The sequence below is a fragment of the Lagopus leucura genome, unplaced genomic scaffold (genome assembly GCF_019238085.1).
Source record: "Lagopus leucura isolate 7727_CA_CO unplaced genomic scaffold, USGS_WTPT01 Super-Scaffold_100009, whole genome shotgun sequence".
NCBI lineage: Eukaryota > Metazoa > Chordata > Aves > Galliformes > Phasianidae > Lagopus > Lagopus leucura.
This window is the reverse complement of record NW_024962266.1, coordinates 5,238,921-5,258,631: the sequence shown is the minus strand read 5'-3', so window position 1 is coordinate 5,258,631 and position 19,711 is coordinate 5,238,921. Positions and strand designations below refer to the sequence as shown.

Here is a 19,711-nt window from a genome sequence, read left to right as displayed (position 1 = left end):
AGAAATTATGGAAATGTTACACTAGTGATGATTTGTTTAATACAGTTTGGCTGGACTCTGCCATTGATGAAGCGAAACAGATGTGTTGCTTTAGCATAGTATGTTCTGGGAAGTCTTGGCTTTTTGCTGGTAGAAGCAAGATACTGCTTTTGTCAAAAAGAAGTCTGTGTTGATAATTTAGAAAAGCTTTGGTTTTGTGTTATGTGCTGAGTCTTAACACCGAGTAGTTAGCTGAGTGTGGCTGTACACCTAAGGCTGGACAGGTTGTATGGCTCAACTGGAAGCCTGGAGGCAACAGTGGGATTCCCAAGCGAATGAAGTTTGCCCTTCCTCTGGTCCTGGACATTTGTTCTTGATGCTTGTGAAATAAATGTCAGTTTACTCAAGAAGGTTTTACTCTGTTCACTTCAGACAGTATTATGAAGAGCTGATGAAATTATTAATGGTTCAGTTTTCTTGTCTTCTGTTCTTTGCTTTCCCTTGCTGCCATTAAATGATATTTTTAGTTTATTCAAAAGATATTTAACCACAATCAGATCTTTAGTCTTTGGTCTAATGAGCTTTCCTACTCCCCAGTTTTCAGACAGATTTCCTGTTCAGTTGTTTTTTTTTTTGCTTTGAATCCAGGCCCACTGTACCATCTTACTTCCCTTATGATGTAGAGTGAATTACTGTCCTTTGTACAGAAGTAAAAAACAAAGATATAGCTACAGCACTAAGGGCCACGTGCTTAAGGTATTTTTAAGGTGTGGTGTTTCGGTTGTGCTTTTTTCCAGCTCTCATTGTTTTTCCCCAAATACTTGCAGTGAAAGCCAGGCAATGTTTCTCGGATGGAAAGCTGTGTTAATGAGTAGCTGTGTTAATGAGTAGCTTGCATCTTTGTCTATTAGCCAAATGCTGTGACCCAAGTTCTCCACGTTGCGAATGCTCGAAGTTCACATAAGAAGCAGGAATGTGCTGTGAATCCTCAGGGATTTGGAGCCAGCTGTTCAAGACGTTGACCAGCTCTCTGAAAATCAAGGAAAAGCAGACCACAGGGATTTAGCACGGGCTTTATTTGAATAAGCACCGTATTCTGAAAGCAGATAACCTTTGACTCCAGCCTGGTGTCCGCCTTTCGTGAGTGCTGTACTCCAGGAAAGAGTTTCTACCTTGTTTGTCAGGGCTCCCTATTTCCACGCTGTTGCGTACCTCTGTTATCTTCTAGCCATCCTGACTGCAGAGAGGTGGGCAGTAGAGCAGCTGTGGACTGCTGGCCGTACTGCTGACTAGTATTTTCAACTTCTGCATTATGAAGTTTGAAATCAGTCTGCCTTGGTGCTTTTTGTGGCAGCTTTTTGTGGCAAAGAGCTCCTAGCAGAAAGACTCCGCATGGATGAGACAAATGACCACAGTACAGGGAGTGTTGGGGTACGTGGGTTCTGATTCTTTTGTCTTCACATAAAGTTACCTATACAGATTTCATTCTAGCATTGGTGCTTACTCTTTGGAACTGAAAAACTAGGAAGTTGAACCAAACCAGTTGTCTCTGTTACTTCTATAACAGTTGGCCAACGAGACGCCTCTAATTTCTTCAAGGAGAAAAGAGTTGAACTCTTCAGTTGTTGACAGTATAGGAATCCTGGAAAGTGTTTTTAATGTAGACACCTAGGTTTAGGAGACATGAATGTTGTTTCTTTTTGCTACTTTGCCTTTAATTCCATTTTGTAGGTTTTTACCAGTCTGCTATCAGCAGATATTTAGTGATGAGCCCATTTGCAGAGAGGTAACCATGAGTTGTGCCAGCAGAAGTTAGAGGTTTTTTTGAGCTGTCATTGAATTGCCCTCTGGTACTACTTAGCCTAAGATAGGTGTCATAGACACCCACGGAAGGTGATCCATACCATCTGTTTCTATCCTTGCTTTATAGAGGTGTGTAGTTTAAATTAAGTGCCTAAATTTTGGTTAGCTAGACAAGATAAATCTTTCCTTAACTAAAAAAAATGGTTACTTTAACCTTTCTTGTAAACTATATGTTTTAGGAATGTTTAAATAATGAAGAATGTAACGTATCACTTTACTGACCATGGCCTTAAACATAACGAACGTTTAACTTACTGTATAGCAGTTTTAGTTTAGTATGAGGAATCGCATCAAATGAACCCTATTACAGACCCAATTAAAGGGCAACCACATTAAAGTGAAAAGGAAAATCTGTTTTTCATCAGCTGCGAGGGAACACAAAGCAGATCTGTGTAGCTCTATGTTATCCTATAGTGTGTTAATCAGATACAAGGTGTGACGGAAACCAGTGACAAAAGGGACCCCTGATAGGGAACAGACACGCTCTGATAATAGGCCAGTTAACGCTTCATAATATTTCAATGGTTCAGTAGTAAACAAAGTTGGAAGCAGAACTTCAAAAAGGATGGCACATTCCTTGCAGAGTCAAGCCATACATCTTCCATGTCACTTCTGGATTTATGGAAACCGAATGTTAAAAACAGTGATGTCAGGGAGCTCCAAAGAGAATAAAATCAACCTTCAGGATTCCTCCTTTTATGTTACTGCCCGTGCTGTATTTGGGGTGAGGGGTGGAGAATAGGCACATTCCATCCGCTTCTTTTCTGGTGGACTGGTGTTCAAAAGCACTGGAGGGGACAAAGCTGTGTTTGTCTCCATAATGTTTAGTTTTCTGGTTTAATTTTTGCAGGCATTCCTTAGTTTCAAGAAGGCGCACTTCATTTCTTTTTTGTTTTTTAAAAAGCTTTTAATAGCTGAAAATATAATTACTGGAAGCCTTACTGTGTTTTAGGGAATTGTTTTGCCCTAAAATTCCTTAATTTGGTTTCTTTAATTTGGTTTCTTTGTGCCTTTTGGCTGTAGTCCTGCATTTACAGCTTTTCTTCCATTCTGATGTTATTCCATTAATCATTCACCCAGTGGTGTTTCTGCGCATTTCTGTGGAAAATTTACAGACAAATCCTTGATCATGCAGTACTTAAATGAACTTTTTTGTGTTGAGGTTACGTAAATCATCTGAGATTGCTGCAAATCATCCTTTTCTAGGATTGCTGCCAGAATGAAACCCTTGATACGGCTCATCGTTGATCCTACTCTGGCATGGCCATCTCTTTGTTCTTGTTGGTCATTCCTAGTGAAGTGCAGGTTAGAGACACAAAAACCAGACTGTTTGAACTGGTAGCTTGGCATCTGTAAGTAATGTGAAACTATGTTCGGTCTCATAACCAGTAATTTGCCAGTCAGTTACTCATCCTGTTTTCCAAAAGTTTATGGATGATTCAGGGGAAATACCTGCAGGTTCGAAGCCTCCTAATGTAAGAAGAGAAATGTAGAATGCATAGGGGTATTCTATCTTGCTGTCTAAATAAAAATAATTGAAAAAAAGAGCAACAATCTGAATGGTGTTAACTGATTTTTTTTTTCAGGAGTATATTAAATTAATGCCTATTGGTAGAAAACGTCCAGCCAGTTCAGACAGTCCTGTGAAATGGGACAGTGGTGTTGGCCACTTGGGATTCCTTTGGTTTTTAATTTCTGGGAGGTAGACCCGTTTTCAAAGTGCACTGATGGTAAATGTGAAATAGAGATTTAGCTACTGGCCTTCCTGCTTTTGGGAACTTTTAGAAGTAAACAAGGTAATGTGAAAGGAATTCAGCTTTCCCATGGATTAATCTAATTTGCCGTTTGTAAAACTTGTTTCTTTCTTCCACCTCTTTGCAATCGTGATTTCTGGGAATAGTTTTGCTAAGACTACAGTGTGATCTTTGGCAGTTACAAGGTGTTTCTCTAAAGCTTGTAAGTAATTCACAACTGTTGAGGGCTGATATAATAGTCCACGTTTTAGCTCTGGCAGATGCAGCAAAGTAGATGCTTCCAAGATGCTTGTCGTGTGGCACTGAAACTCCTGCTTTCATTTTCTTTTTTTCTGGGTCATTTTATAGATTATGATGCTGAGCCTTCCTTTGCCAGAGAACGCTTTAGGATTTCCGTTTAATTGAGAGCCGAAGTGTGTGTGGGGGGAATATCAAGAAGCACAAACAGCATGAGGTGTTCTTTTTCCTAATGGTGTGAGGTGTGAGGTTGGTTGATTTGTTTTCCTCCCTAAGGATACTGCATTACTGTACGGTTGACAGCAACTTGGAATTTTGCTTGAGGCTAGCAGGGACTGGGAGCCTCTGTAGATCCCACAGGTGATGCTTGTTCTGTGCATGGATGCTGTGCATGAGAGCAGGTGTTGAACAGAACTGCTCGAGTGCCAGGGTGGTGCAGAAGGGAATTAAAAAGATCACAACTGCTGCTGATCAGAGGTGGATTCTGAGAAATAGAGAATGATACCACAGACTGATCAGGGCTCCACATCTGCAGCGTGCGTGGATGTCTCATCAAAAAGGAGTTCACTTCCTGCTGTAAGCCAGGAGAAACAAACTCGCTGTTCTTCCAAGTAAAACAGTCTTAAAGCCCACTGCCATAGCGTAATGGTTTATGGTTGTACAATGCAACGTGATTCCCTGTGGGATCTTGGAGCCTTGAGATAGGCTGGTTAGCAGTGTTGGAGAATCTTCTGTTGGAAGGACTGAACCAGCTGGTTTTTGTGTTACCAGCAGTCAGAAGGGTGGAAAGGGCAAAGGCTAGGTAGACAGTGTGGTACCCACGTCAGGTTAACAGCAGTGAAGACAAGGTATCCTGACTATAAAGTAAGTTTAAACTTACTTTATGATGTGATTATGATTTGATTTTGACTTACTATGATGTGATTATGATTTGATTTTGACTTACTTTATGATATGATTATGATTTGATCGCTCAAATTCAGTCCATAGGGGTTTCAGAAGTTTAATCTGAGCTACTAAGCCAACTTACTCTGTCTTCACTGCTATTTTTTTACCTCAGGTTGTAGACAGATCTGCTTTTGCATGTCTAGCTGGAGCAGTTTAAGAAATTACCACTTCTGCAGCCAAGGCGTTGTTAATTGTACGAACAATCTTCCTTCCCTTCTGGGCTAAGTAAAACGGATTTTAAAAACCTAAAAGTGCTCCAGCTAGATCTCAGAGGGAAGTCTGTCTAGAGTGTATGTTAACTATCTTGAGGTAAGAAATGATTTTCAGTTTTTGTCTCTTTTGGAGTCAAGTTAGAAGGCAGTGAGGTGCGTGTGCTGGGACCTGCCTCACAAGGATGTTGCTTCCCACAACCAGAAACACTTTATTGTTATGAACGTTGTTCTCTGTCACAATTCTTTGATTAAAAAAGGTAATAGTCCTGTGCGTTATTTGTGGATCTTCCTAAATTGATAACACCTGTAGCTTTAACTTATTCATAAGTGCCTACAGGTAGTTGTGCCCTATTTTTCCAGCAGTATTGAAAATCTGAGTACTACAAGGTCTGTGATTGCTCAGTGGTAATCAGCAGCCCAGACAGTCTGCTCTGCTTAGAGGAACCTTCTAAACAGCTGACTGCACTGACTGCTATGTCTTTTCCTTCTGATATTCCTTTATATTGAATATCACATCATCAGAGAGTGCAGTTAGGCTGTATTCCAGCCTGAAATTTCATGACTACCTTTTGTTTCCATAGTAGCCTATAGCTATTGTCCTGTTTCCCTCAGTGTTCTGGAAAGGTTCTTCTCTGGCTTTAGTTTTGTCTTGGCTTCCCATAACCTATTCAAGAGTGTTGTGTGCCAGTTTTGTGGGTGTTCAATATTAAACGTAGCAATCTATTTTGAAGTTTGACAGGAAGCTGAGAATAAATCCTGTTTTTCTGGTGCTTGTGAAACAAAGACTTTTAACTGGTTTTATCACAGCCTTTTTTGTTCTTCTTGAGTAATTGGGACAGGTTGCTCAGAGAGGTTATGGATGCCCCCTCCCTGGCAGCATTCAAGGCCATGCTGGATGGCGCTGTGAGCAACCTGGTCTAAAGGGAGGTGTCCTTGCCTATAGCAGGGGGTTGGAACTACATGATCTTAAAGGTCCCTTTAAACCCAAACCATTCTGTGATTCTAATGAGATCAAACAGTATTTGGCCAGTGTTTGTGTTTAATTCCTGCATTCCCTCTGAAAATTGGCAGTAATAGGCTCTTCTTGACACTGCCAGCGAGGAGACCATGATGGTGGGACTGCCTTGCTCAAAGCAAGAGAATTTTCTGGACAGTACAGAGTTACAAACTGTGAAGGGAAGATTGTACTGCTGCTGCACGTACAAAACCAAAATGAGGCCTGGTGTTTGGAAAATCATTGCCTTTTTAGCTCAAAGTATTCTACACACTTAAAAGATTTAAGGCACTGAGTGCTGAAACTTGAATCTTTTGCTGATGTTAAATTCCTCTGCTATTTCCTGTTCAACCAAATAGGTCTTTGTCTATTCTTCATCACAACCTCTTGTGTGGTCACTTTTAGTTTGTTTTGTTTTTGTTTCTTTTTTTTTTTTTACTAACAGGAATATGATGAGGAATGGGCGAAAAAAATCCAAAGTGAGAAATTTCGATGGCACAACTCTCAGTGGCTGGAGATGGTGGAGAGTCGGCAGATGGATGACAGTGAGCAGTATCTGTATGGGGATGATCCTATCGAGCCCTACATCCACGAGGGAGATATTCTGGAAAGACCTGATCTCTACTACAATGCAGGTAAGCAGCATGTATTAGCATTCAGTGCTGGGATAGCTACCTCTGTGCTGGAAACCAGGATCTGGCCTGTTGCTGTAGGAAGGATGGTCAAACTGGTACAGCTGCCTCTGTGTGTCAGGGGGAGCAGTGATGATGCTTACTTGCTGGGGATTTGTTTGTCCTTGCTAAAGTGTTAATGAAGGATTGAGTGCTGTTTTTCCATGTAGTTGGAGTACAAAGTGTGGCAGGTCCTTAGAGATGTGAACGGGTCTACCTAGCAGAGCATGATTACTGATCTAAAGGGTGGTGGCCCAGCTGTGTTCCCTCACAGCTCTTTCTTACATTCATAGCTTGTTTGCTTAACCAAACACAAACCTTTTCTCATCGCTGTTAAATTCAGAGCAGTACAGCTGTGGGATTTGATGCTGCATTTTGTTCTGCCTTGTTTTAGTTCTGTAATGGAACTTTCTTGCAGAACTTGATGCAAGATTTCAGTTAAGCCACATCAAATATGCATGTTTCTGAGCAGAAGCAATCATTCTGTGAATCACTGTCTAATTGTGCTGTCATGTATCTAAAGAGGCATGTGAATTTGTAATGGAAATTCTATTTCTTTTGAGATCGTTGTATGAAAAGTTTTATTGCTTAATAATTAAAATTGAGAGGAGTCATTTTCATATTGAAGATTACTCCTTTTATATCCTCTAAAGGAGTAATAGTAGCTCACTCCCACTGATGTCTCTAGTCCAGTATCCTCTCTCCAGGGGTTGCTTTTGCTGAACCTTCCAGGTACGCTCTCACCCTGCAGGGAGACCTCATGAAATGACTTGCCCACTGGATTAATGTCTTCATAACCTTTCACAGCTAGGATTTGGCTTATGCTCTCAAGCTTGTGGTTTTATTTCCTTTTCAAACTCCTGCATAGCTGCGTATGTGTGTGTGGCTTCTGAATTTTCCATACAAGTGTCCAGTCCTTTGCTATGAAGCATGAGTCACAAAACTCTGACTCTGGATGAATTTGCAGGAATATTAATAAGAAAAATAAAACCACTGAAATCTGTAAGCTTTATTTGTAGTTACTGTGAGAAAATAAACGTGCAATATCACAGTGGCATTTCAAAAATTATTCTTAAAATACATCAGAACTTAAGGATTCTTATTCATCTGTGTGGTTACGGACATCAGATGTAGCAATGTGCCTCTGTAGTGGTAAGTTTTTTTCCTTTTTGGATCCTGCAGCTTTATTTCACTGTACTGGACATTCAGGATGAGCAGTGTAAGCCATGTGTAGTATGGTACCAGGTTCTCTAATTACATCAAGTCTATTTCAGGCTTCCTGAGTTAGAGATGTGACAGTGTGCCTGTTGTGGTGTCTGCTTTAGAGGCAGCAAACCTTTGCTCGTTTCCCAGGGCCACTTATTTTCCAAACAGTAGGAGCTAGAAATGGAGCGTCACTGTTAGCAGCGAGTTTCCTGGTTTTTAACCATTTATGTTACATGCTTAATTTACCTGAACAGAGATTTTTGTGTTGGAACTGCTACTTGACCAGTAAGGAGGGGCAGATTTCCAGTGACACGTTCTGCAGATGTTTGAAAAATGCTTTTGTTTTAGAAAGTATTAGACTAAGGGAATATATTCAAAATGCAGATTCTCTTCTCAGGTTTCCTCCAGCAAGTGCCAGTAATGGTGTGCTTCTAAACTCTGCCAGATTCATACTTGTGAGGTGTGGCCAGAAGGGATGTAACTTTTCTCTAAAAAGGCTATGGATTGCTGTACCAGTTGGAGTAGGTATTTGGGTTTCTGAAGGACAGAGTTGGTCAGAAATGAGAAAAAATAATAGCTTTTGTGCAGTCAGAAGTGACATGTTTGTATTTTGGTGACCTGTGCTGGTAGCTCACGCACAGTACGTATCTGCCCTCAGCCCTAACAGTGCTAGTTTGCCGTTGACAAGGTGAGTTCCTATTGGAATGATGCCAAACATCTCTTGAAATGTGATCTAACCCTACCTCAAGAACTTGGTAGAATCTCTGGAGTTACCTTTGAGTTTGGTGTCTCCTTTGCGGTGAAGGTACTTAACCCTAATTTGTGTTGAAATGTACATAACAGCAGATGGTCCTTTAACTGTAATCAGGTTATTTGCTGCTGATGGTATCCGTGTGCTTCCATTTTCATTTAAATCCATGGGAGCCAGAACTCTGAGTGCTATGGCTTGAATCTTAGCGCTGTTGAGTGAAGACATTTTTAACCAGTGGTAACTCTGGTCTCAGAGTGGAAATATAATGCATGTTTTATTAGCAGAAAGGAAATGAGATATTTGAAAGCAGATAAACTTATTAAGCTTTAAGCTCACCTCTTTAAAACACAGTCACTTGTTAGATTGTTTTTCCTGTGGAATGCTCCACGTGCAGAAATGCTGATATGAAAAATACACAGATAGAAAATCTTGGCATGTGTTAATAACAGCCATTTCAGCTTTCCTCCCTTTTCTTTGGTCCCTTTAATTCGTACGCTATCACAGAGCATTTGTGTCTATCTGAGCATGCTGAAAGACAGTAATACAGATCCGTGCCAATATATTTGCTTGTCAAGTAATACCCTTTCACATACTGTATGCACATGTATACAATTAGAATATAGCCATTTACAGCTATCTTGTGCAGCTAAAATGTAGTCTGATCATGGCTAGCATTTTTCATTTACAATCTGTTGCATTGTATTTGGTCACTTTCCCATGAGGTATTATCTTCTAAATGAATCTCCGTAGCACCTCATCAAACGTCTGCTGGAAATCTAGATGTGTCAATTCTATTCCTTTTATCATTTGTCACTATATTATCTTCAAAAAACATCAGGTGAATTCATAAAGCACAGGGAGATTTGTTTGAATGCCTGAGTTGTCATCTTTAAGCCCGTGTGTCTGTAAGTAACTTTCCACTGCTTCCTGCACAGGCAGTTTTAGTAGATTTGAAACCACAGAGGTTAAGCTGAGTGGCCTGTGATTCCCTGGGTCTTATCTCTCTTTCTTTAAAGTGGAATGGCATTTGTAACTTCCTAGTCATTAGGAATCTCTCTCCTCTGGTAAACTATTAAATTGTCCATCAGAATGTACCTGTTTCTGCCTGGTTCTTCCTGGGCTGCTTTCTGCTCTATGAAGCTCAGATCATTTTCATACAATAATGGAAACAAACCAAGAGAGGCTCTGTTTTAATGAAATTGTTTTACCTACTGAGAGCCTAATATTACCAGGTAGTAACTGTGCCCTTAATATTAACAAGGAGTGAGTTTGGGGGACGGGAACAGGAAAGAGCGAAGCTGGGCTCTCATTCAGCTGGGGTCAGTGCACTGACTTCACTTCAAAGACTCTGGATTTACGCTGATGTAACGGAGGGAAGATGTCAGCCCCTGATTTCCTTCTCTTTATAAAGCGAGGAGAGACGGTAAAGCTTTAAGGAATACTACTGGCCTTACAGATGTTTACATCTTTGTATGCTGATGCTTTTAATATAAAAGAAGCAAAAGGAAACAGTAGCATGTGTTCCTGTGAGTACATCATGTAAAAAGACCACTCTTTTAGGAAATAAATAGCAGGAAGACACAGAAATAGTGGATGTGGGGAAAAAAATTGATTGTGAAGCTGCTTTCCTGTTGATTGTTTGCTTTCTTCAACCAGTTTTAAAAGATACTGTGGTGAGAGGCAGAGTCTTGATGAATTAAAACCATTGTTGCTCTCTGCTTTTATGCTGTTACTGTAGACCTGTGTTTGACCCTTCTCATTACTTTTTCCTCTGTGCTCACTTTCACTGATGGGGCAGACAGTATGGTTCTTGATATAGTCTCTCCAGACCAAAAGATGAAGAGGTAAGAGAATTTTCCTTGGGTACAGCTGTTTCCTAGGGCAGTAGGCTAGTTGTGGAGTCCCGGTGAATTTTCTGTTGTAGCTGAAGTTGCTCTTTTTCAGTATTATTGTTGCTTGATATTCCTCCCAGAAACATTCCATGTTGCTCACAAATTTCTGACACAAACCAGCACAGAGTATGTTGCCCACCTGCCTTGAAATGGTGCTCCTTCTTACAGCCTCTGTATCTTCCTTGTTTTTATAGATGGCCTCATAGCACCCGATGGAGCAGTGAGTCCAGACTTCTTCAGTGACTATCATCTTCAGAATGGAGACCTCGTTGGGCAGCATCCCTTCTCTAGCAGGTAAGTTGTTGTTTGTAAAGAATGTGTATAGTCATAGAGTATCCTGAGCTGGAAGGGGGAGCCCTGAGGGTCGTAAAGCCCACATCAGAAAATGGCTGATCAGGTTTCTTTATAGAGCTTTGTGTTGTTCAGTTCTTGCTCTCATAATGGAAGTGATTGATGCTGAAAATGCAGTTTTGGTCTGCCTTCTTGAACTGCATGTTTTTTCTTATTATGTTAACATACATGTTATAATCTGTAATAGTGTTCTAAAAGCTACAGAAAAGTGAAACTATAATGCATTGTCATGACTACAGTATGACAATAATTGTAACATTCAGACATTGTTATTTAGACCTACTTAGAGGTGTTTCAGGTGTTGATTACCTAGAAGAATACTTTCTCCTGTAGTCTTAAAATGTTGAAAATAACTTTCTCAGTTAGCAAAACTGCTTCTGCACTTTTTTCTCTTTTACCTTGAGTCTTCCCAAAGTATTCTCTGTTCTATTACTCATGGTGTGTGTTTTTGGTGATTGGGTAAATGAGCTCAAGATACCTGTTTTGCCTTGACTTCTGGGAGGTGTTGTGTTGTTGTTTGTTTTTTTTAATTATCCCACTGGTTAATGACCTCTCTCTGCCTGCATTGAGCAACCTATTGCTGTTTGCATTTCTAGTAGACTTCTCCCACAGGTTCAAAACAGAAAAGACCTTTTTCAAAGAAGAGGGTCCTTTTCTTTGTAGTTCATGAAAGATTTAGGAAACTTGTTTTATAGAGCATCACTGACCTTTGCTCTTTAGTAGAAAGTACTTCAAACACAGGATTCAATTTAAGATGATGCTATTTGGACGTGCCCAGAACCGTGGTTGAAGTTGCTGCCTTCCAAACTGTTAACACTGTTTTCAGTGCTTCCAACTCAAGTCACCGTTTGTAAAATGTGAGCAATTTACTTTATGCATAGGTGGAGCAAAAGCTTTTTGTCTTACCTTGGCTTCTTGTAGCTTTCAAGGGGCAGTGGGAGGTTACACTCATTTCTTTGTTCTACCTGTAATGCGCCAGAAAGCTGAATGTTAAGTGGGGTTGCAATGGTGGCAGTGTTTCTAGGAACAAATTAAAATAACTGAAATCCTAAATTAGGAGGGAAATTAGGAGGGGAAAAAAAAAAAAAAAGTAAAAAGATGGGTTACCTTGAGGGGGAAAATGACGTTTATGCTCAGAAAGAATCCAGATCAGTGTGCAACCCTTTGTGCGCAGCTTGTGTTTGAGAAGGAGATACTGGCACAAAATCCAGGAAGAGTTCCTTGCCAAGTAATTTTCTTGCTAAACCTCCAGTAAGAGTGATATTGTTAACATATTTATGAAGCATGATTAATGCTTTAATGAAAGGGTCAGTGATAGGTTGGTATACACCATGTTATCTGATTGTTTCCAAATGGGCAGCCTTCATCTCAGGGCATGCTGGTGATTGAGAAAGTGACAGAAGTGTGAGCTTTATCGAGTCTTATTACGTGGCTTGTAGATCTCAGCTTTAGCATAGACACACGACCTAGGAGACAACAGATTCTGTATTAACTACAACACCGTATGCCTATGTATTCTTGATGGTCTTTGTGCCTTCTGGGAAGGATCTTCAGTGTCCGTGGGTAAGAGTTAAGGTAGATCCCTCAGCCTCAAATTTCAAGCCCTTTTCAGGGAGTTGCATTAGTAAGATGCGTTTTCATCTGATTGTCCTCCAACTAAAATGAGTAGCAAAGCATACCTTGTATATCCTTAATTAAAATAAACGTTTGTACAACTTCTTTGTAATGTCTCCAGGGGTTTTGGAGGCCTGCCTCAAAAACAGAGGACAGAAAAAGTAATTTGACTAACTACAAACTTAGTAATTGCCTGCTGTTGATAGCCCCTGTAAATATTCCTATTTCTCATTACAATTCTGTTTTCTAGGAAAGCTTTTTTTTGTATGATTGCTCCATGGGTTTATCTGCAGTCCAGACACAGTCTAATTGGAAACAGCGTGCACTGCTGCAAACGTTCTGTCCCATTTGTAACAGGGCAGGACTGAATTGTTTGATAGAATAGATACTGGCAGTCGGACGGCGAATCCTAGTTTTCAGATGTGTGTCATTATCGTTTTGAACTTCTTGGCGCCAGAAGCCAGGATTTCCTGATGCTTAGAGCTAATGTAAAATGCATTATTGCTCTGAGGCATGAGCCGTGGAATTGCCAGTCCCATGAGCTTGAAGAGTCAGACCCTCCCTTTTCCCAAATTTGAATTGGTGTTGGAAGGTAAAACCATACGTGCTAGAGCCCCTAATTAAAAATAATAGCAGCGAGTCAAGGCTCTTTTTATGTGTTATATAGTGTACATTTCATCCATACCAAAACATAATTCTAGGGTATTTTTATGCTTACAGTTTAAAGCTAACAAGAACCTTATGTCAGGGATTTGTTTTCAACCAGTTCCAGCTTTTAATAAATCTAGATTTTTGTTATAAAAATGGTTTGTGTTTCTATTATTAATATTTGGGTATGTTCAGAAACTTTTTGTAAAGAAAGCTGAGTTACGATTGTCAATTAATGGTAACATTTTTTGTGAGTTTGAAGGGGGATGGCTTTATAATGAGAAAATGCATGTTTTTCAGTCTCCTCATTTGTTGTGCTTTATTAAGCATTTAGTCATCGTGTTTCTCTCTTCTGGTCTTGATTTTTATATATATATGTGTGTGTGTGTATATTAGGCTTTATTATTTTCTAGTAGAAAGAGCTGTTTACTAAGCAAGAGGGAGAGCTGGTAAGGAGTCTTCTCCATTGTGTAAGCCTGGCCTGAGAAATTTGAGGTAGGTAACGACCACGAGGAGACTTTTCTGCTCAACTCTGAGTAATTTTTTCTTTTTTTCTGCAGTCCTGTGAGGAACAGTTAGAATACATCAGCACTTTAATTTCTCTGATGGTATTTCTTAGCTCGTGTTATGGATTAGGGCTTCTCCTTGTCTTCAGGAGAGCTTGCATAGATGTACTTACAAGTCAGTTATAAAAGCTGACTTTTCTAGTGCCTGCGTATCACTGAGAAACTGCTGGTATTGAACTAGTGTTGGTGCCCCAGTACATTTATAAGGGAGGCATTACTGGGACTGAAGCCTGTCTGATCATCAACCTAATTTTTTGTAGCCAAGGAAAAGGATCTGTAAGGAAAGTTTTCAAGGACCACAGCCAAACTCAAGTTGCCTAAGAGGTTTTCACCATAAGCAATATTCAGTCATACCTGTATGAGGAAAGTCAGCCCACATCAGCTGCCATGTATCAGATTGTTATACCAGTTATGCTGCATGGAGCAGATGGTGAAAACCATGTGCTTCTTTGGTTGTAGAATGTTAGCCCTAGCAGAGGTCCAGGGACTGCCTTTGAAGTTCCACCAAGTTGTATTCAAGAAGACTGAGGGGAATTGGAGCAGCAGATGTATACAGGTGTGTAATCAATGAAATTACTGACTTCTGTGTAAGCCAGTGTGGACATCACCGTAATCTTCTGTGGAGTTCCTGCCCTATAAGAAGGCAGTACCTCCATACCCAGATGTGCTGCACAGTCTTATGTGGGTAGGCATGAATAAAGCAGAAGATTAAATAAGTTGTTTCTGTGCACCTGGGCTAGCACAGGGGCTTTTTTCCCCATTATTTTTTAACAAGGAAGCATGAAGTAATAGTATTAGCAGTAAGAACATCTACAGATTTGTTGAACCAGGTGGAATATCCCAAGGGTTGAATTTTTCAAAGACATTACCTTCCCTTTATAGGGTTGCTTGGACTTCCCTTTGAAAACTAGACTACTGACTACTGTCAGAGTTGAGAATGCTGCCTTGGACGATGAGTTCCTGCAGTACAGAGCAACTTTGAAAAGAACTGTAGGAGTATCTAACCCTGAATTTGTTTTGTAAATTTGCATGCTATTCTGACCACATCACAAAGCAGGTGAGGATAATTGTTATTTCTGGTATTTGTCAGGAGAAAGGAGAAGTTGCACATAAGCATAGACCTGGAATCAGAGACACCTCATTTTAAGGATCCAAGATGCTGTTAGAAGTGTATTACCAGCAACGTTTCTATCTTGTGACTTTCACAGCTTTAGATTAAAGCTCTTCTTTCTGAACTACACTCTGAAAAGAGTAGTACTGCTATGTAAGATATCTGTAAGTAGAATTATTTTGGAATAAAACAACAACTCAGGAGTGATAAAATACACAAACAGCATCTCCTGTTTTCCTCCGAGCTTCGGAGCAGAGTGCAAACAGATGATCAGGTTTGTTTTCCATTCAGCAGCATGTATGTGGCTGAGGAGGCTGCATTGACAGCTTGTATCCAGGTTTTTCCATTGGCTGGGAAAAAGGCTTCTGTGATTACATTATCAGCTTTGAATTGCCATACTGTCTTTCAGAAGCAAATGTTTATTAGGCATAGGTTTGAAATTTTCATCTGTACTAAAATCTGTATTCAGGGCTTCTGGTACTGATAACTCTTAATATGGAGTGAAAGCTTTATGATTGTAGCAAACAAAAAAGCCTTCACCTTTGGCTGAAGCAATGACAGCTTGGTATCTGAGCTGCAAGGGAGAAAAGCCAGTTGAAAGAGAGCTTCAGGAATCCCTGGTCATTTGTCAAGTTTTAATTACTTTTCTAGAAATGATTTCTTAAAACACAGGCATAATAGCAGTGGCTGATCTTCTAATGGGGATTTCCACAGCATTTTTCTTTCCCATTGGGAAAAAAACTTTTTGGCCTTTCTCAGCTGTAACTAGATAATAAAACAAACTTTAAGTGCGAAAGCCAATTTGTTGTAAAATCTTAATCAGAGTTCCCGAGTTCTCTCATCCTGTAGCTTTGGGAAGATTAATAGTCGGAATGCTGGAGCTAGCCAAAACTCTTTTTTTTCTTCTAGAGGAAGTTTTCTCCAATGCAGAATCCTTTAACCCCATTACAAGGCATGGCAGAGCTGCCATTGTGCCTGGTTCTCACTGGGACGAGGCATTTCTGTGTGTGTGTGCACATCCTGGTGTGGGAACTCGTGTCCTCTCAGCAGAGCGCAATTGAAACATCTTCCCAGGAAGCAGTGAGGTTTGGCATGTCAAACAGACTCTGTTTTTATGGGATGGCTCTGTTTCTGTCCTTGATGGGACATCTTTGTTCTTGCCTGGATTCACAACCCAAACCTGTAGCTGTTTCCCCACGGTAGGTCATTGTGATATGTTGTGAGTCAATTGCATGGAGCCAGGACCTTACAGACTGCTCTGCGTTAACTTCAGTTAAGCTGTGTCTGTTGCTGGGAAGTACAGGCGTGTGAAACTTGGTTTATGTGTCTTGGGTTGATGGAAGCTGGTGGTGTGGGCTTTACTGGCTCAGTACATGGCCATGGGTGTTGGTGGCAGCACAGGGGGGCACTGTCACTGTGGCTTCAGTTCTCTCTAGCTAAGTCACCCCTTCGTAATGTCTGCATGTACAGCCCTACTGAATGGCAAGAATAGTCATATCCTATAGGATATCCCATAGGCTTTTTGCTTGAGTGCCCTGATGAATATCAGATGTGAATATTCTTAGGGGGGTGGGGCTGTACCCCAACATTGCTGTCAGCTTCTGCAATGCTCTGCAACCTCTCAGTCACGTCACAGCTGAGTAGCTCACATTCCACTCAGATACAGCAGCTGCATCATATCGTGGCAAATAGGCACTTCATCAATGTTTATCGACTTTTTAAAATTGTTGTACGTGTAACTTATCTTCTCTGTCAGCATTTATACCTGTCTTCCATATAGACCATCATCTCCAATTAGATTTACAGAAAGCAATTCTATGTTGCTCTCAAGCACTGAAGTTAGGATTTCATCTCTTGCTCCGTTTCTAAGCCCTACAAATACCTTTCTGATAGAAAGAACCCTCTTAAAGAAATGACTGGAGTTGGGAACTGTGCTGTAGAGCATTTCTCATCTGTTGCATCCTCCTTTTGAAACACCACTTTTCAGCATCAGGCAGTTTGTTTAGAAGTCTGAGCTCTCCCTCCCCAGCGTTTCAGCAGCGCAGTGCTGTCTTGGGAAGACTGATGTGTGAGCAGACAGTAAAAGGTGGCTTTGTTGGTTTTTGGTTGTCTTGGGGGGAAAGGAAAAAACAAAGGGCAGAAATGAGCATATCTGCATCTTCCTTTCTTCGTTATTTGAATGCTTTTCTGCCTTAGAGGTGGGGCGCAGATGAATGTACAGAAGTATAAAACCTTTCAATTAATGGAACTAGAAGCCAGTAGAGCGTAAATTGTTATTACAATATGATTCTGCTTTCAGATGTTTACTGTAATGATGTTATTTAGTTCTGTGTTACTTTTTGTTTCCCATACTCAACCTCTATCTAAAAACCAAAACAATAACAAAAGCCCCATGTTTTCTTTGCAACGCAGAGAAAATGTTGTACTCAGCTTCTACCATTTGGATGCTATTTAATTTGCATTTCCCAAGAGAATTGAATTAGTTTTTACTAGTAAATTGGGCCTGTAACCTTGTAGGCAAGTTTTATTAGTTTATCACACATCGGTATTAGCAAATTGTAAATCCCACTGAAATGAAATTGAAAAGTCCTTAAAGAGAGGCCCGGAACCAATGAAGTTGCTTGAGATAGGTAAGGTTTTCTGTTATTTTTTTTAACCCACAAAAATGTTGTTAGTTTGTAGCTGTTGTACTTTTTTACTGTATTCTGTTGTCCTCACTGCCGCTATGTTAAGATTTTTAAGATGAACTGGATGTGATCAGGAAGTTTTCACTACATTTCAGATGCAGCTCGGTATGGCTTGGCACAGTGATGCACGCAGAGTTGGCTGGTGCAGCCTTTATGATCTGCTCGTGTGCAAGAGGCAGCTCAGCTCAGCCACTGCTTTGTATCCATCCAAACAACATCTGCTCAGGAGTTATAAATGCATGGAGTGAGGATCTTGCATCTAAAAGATAGCGCTAAGAAAGCAGGACCTGCTGCCCTGTGAGGGTTTTGATTACTGTAGCACAAAGCAATGGCTCCAGCACCACCTTGATTTGGGAACAGCCAAATAAGGACAACGTTCTTCTTAAATGGTGTTAGTTATACAGCATTTTCTTGATGTGCTTGGTTGCTTTTTCTGTTATTCCTGTGTTCTCAGTCTGTACCAGGAGAAAATTCCCAGCACACAGCCGATGTCTGCAGTGCAGCAGCCCACCCTGGCCACGAAGAGCCCAAAGTGTGCAGGGGCCCAAAGGCAAGCAGAGGTTGCTCATCCAAAGTCAGGTGCCGGAGCCTCCAGCAGAGCAGAGCTCTCCTCACTGCTCACTGCTCTGCGACCAGACCACACCACTGCTCCGAGGTGTGTGGTCCATAATCATGAAGGATCGTGTTGCACTCATTTAATTTACTGTAAGGGCTATTTAATTGCTCTGAACAATTGCCCTAGTATGCTAATAGGTGAAATAGCTTGCTTAGGAATATTTTAAAGGTGTGACTTCTTTTTTTTCCATTCAGCACGGTGCAGATGTCGTTTGGGAAGAGTTAGCATTGAGGTTTTAATGCACTCCAGCTCCTTTGGAATATCAGATGCTGGGGCCTCTTTCACTCGCAGTCGTCTTTTACATTTTTTTTTTTAGTTGCTTTGTATTTTATTATATTCCACCTGCAGTTAGCCTCATTTAACCGACGTGGTTTAGGTTATTAAGAATGTTAACAGAATGCCAAAATGCAGCAGCAGTTAGCTCAACTCCTTTGGAATGTCTTAGCAAAAAATCCCCCCAAACCTGAGCCTGTCTCTTCAGAAATGTAGCATTAATTAATTCCCACGTTCTGTCTGCCACTCTGGTCCCTCCAGATGTGCTGCTAGGAATAGACTGGCTCCCTGCTTACAAGCCATCTGGGCTCTGTAAACTGATTTGCACTTATATTAAACAATAAGTGAACAGAATGCGGAAGAGTTATTAAAGCAAATGTACATTGCTTATAAATCTCAAAGTAAAATATTAAAACATAGTAAATGGGAATGGAATGTGCAAATGAAGACCTGCCTGTTTTTAATGAGTTTAGCTGTGACCTTCTCGATTTCAACCAAAAGAGAAGAATTTTATTTTTCTCTTTAAAATAAAAAAAAAAAGAAAGAAAGAAAAGAAAAAGAAACTATAAAACTGCTTACAGAAGTATCTGAGACAAAAACAAGGAAATATAATGTTCTAAACTTGACTGGTCCAAACCACTCAAGCTGCTGTGACAGCTCATAAAACTGAGAGTAGTTTTTAACTGGACTCTGTTTTACATTGCCAGAGTGAATTTTCCTTGCAGGAAGTAGCCAGAAGGTTTATTTAGTTTCCAGACTGCTGCTTTGATCTTTCCATTCTGTCACTTCTCAGGTTACATAGCCCTTTTTCACTGCAGTAAATCTGCAACAGTTAATGAGAATAAAATTTCCTCCTTCTCACTGATCGCATGCTGTTAAATGCCAAACCACAGCCAGCAGCATATTTGCAGAATTCAGCTGCACTGTACAAAAACAGCACAATCAGTTTAATCTTGTTGTTTTTGTAATTCGTTTTATTGAGCTTTCCTTTTTCAAGTGACCTATTTTATCAAGACAAGCGGTTGCGAGGCCAGACCTGGAAGAAAGATTTAAAACTGTAATAAAGCGAAGGGTGTTTTGTGTGCTGTGCATAAGCGTGCTCACAGGATTCAAAATGAAACCTGCAACGAGTCGGTTTTATGTCCCATATATCAGTGGGATATTTCTAAGGGTTGTTGTCTGAACCGAGCGCGTGCTGCAAACAAGTCCCTGCTATACAAATTAATGTAACGGATCCATTTCTTTTGCCAAACTGCTGGAGTTCTGTTGGTTGTAAATCTCTTTGTCAGTCTCAGCCCTGCGTGTATGGTGACAGATCCATCCTTCCCCTCTCTTTCC

General features: G+C 40.5%; 1 protein-coding gene across 1 annotated transcript in view; it reads left to right on the top strand.

Moving 5' to 3' along the window:
- The window catches only part of KIFAP3 (kinesin associated protein 3), a 64,580-nt gene that overhangs the window by 36,665 nt on the left and 8,204 nt on the right, over nucleotides 1-19,711 (top strand). The window contains exons 18-19 of the mRNA XM_042873357.1: nucleotides 6,433-6,622; nucleotides 10,702-10,801. Of these exons, the coding sequence (XP_042729291.1) occupies nucleotides 6,433-6,622; nucleotides 10,702-10,801 (290 nt within the window). The remainder of the gene's footprint in view (nucleotides 1-6,432; nucleotides 6,623-10,701; nucleotides 10,802-19,711) is intronic.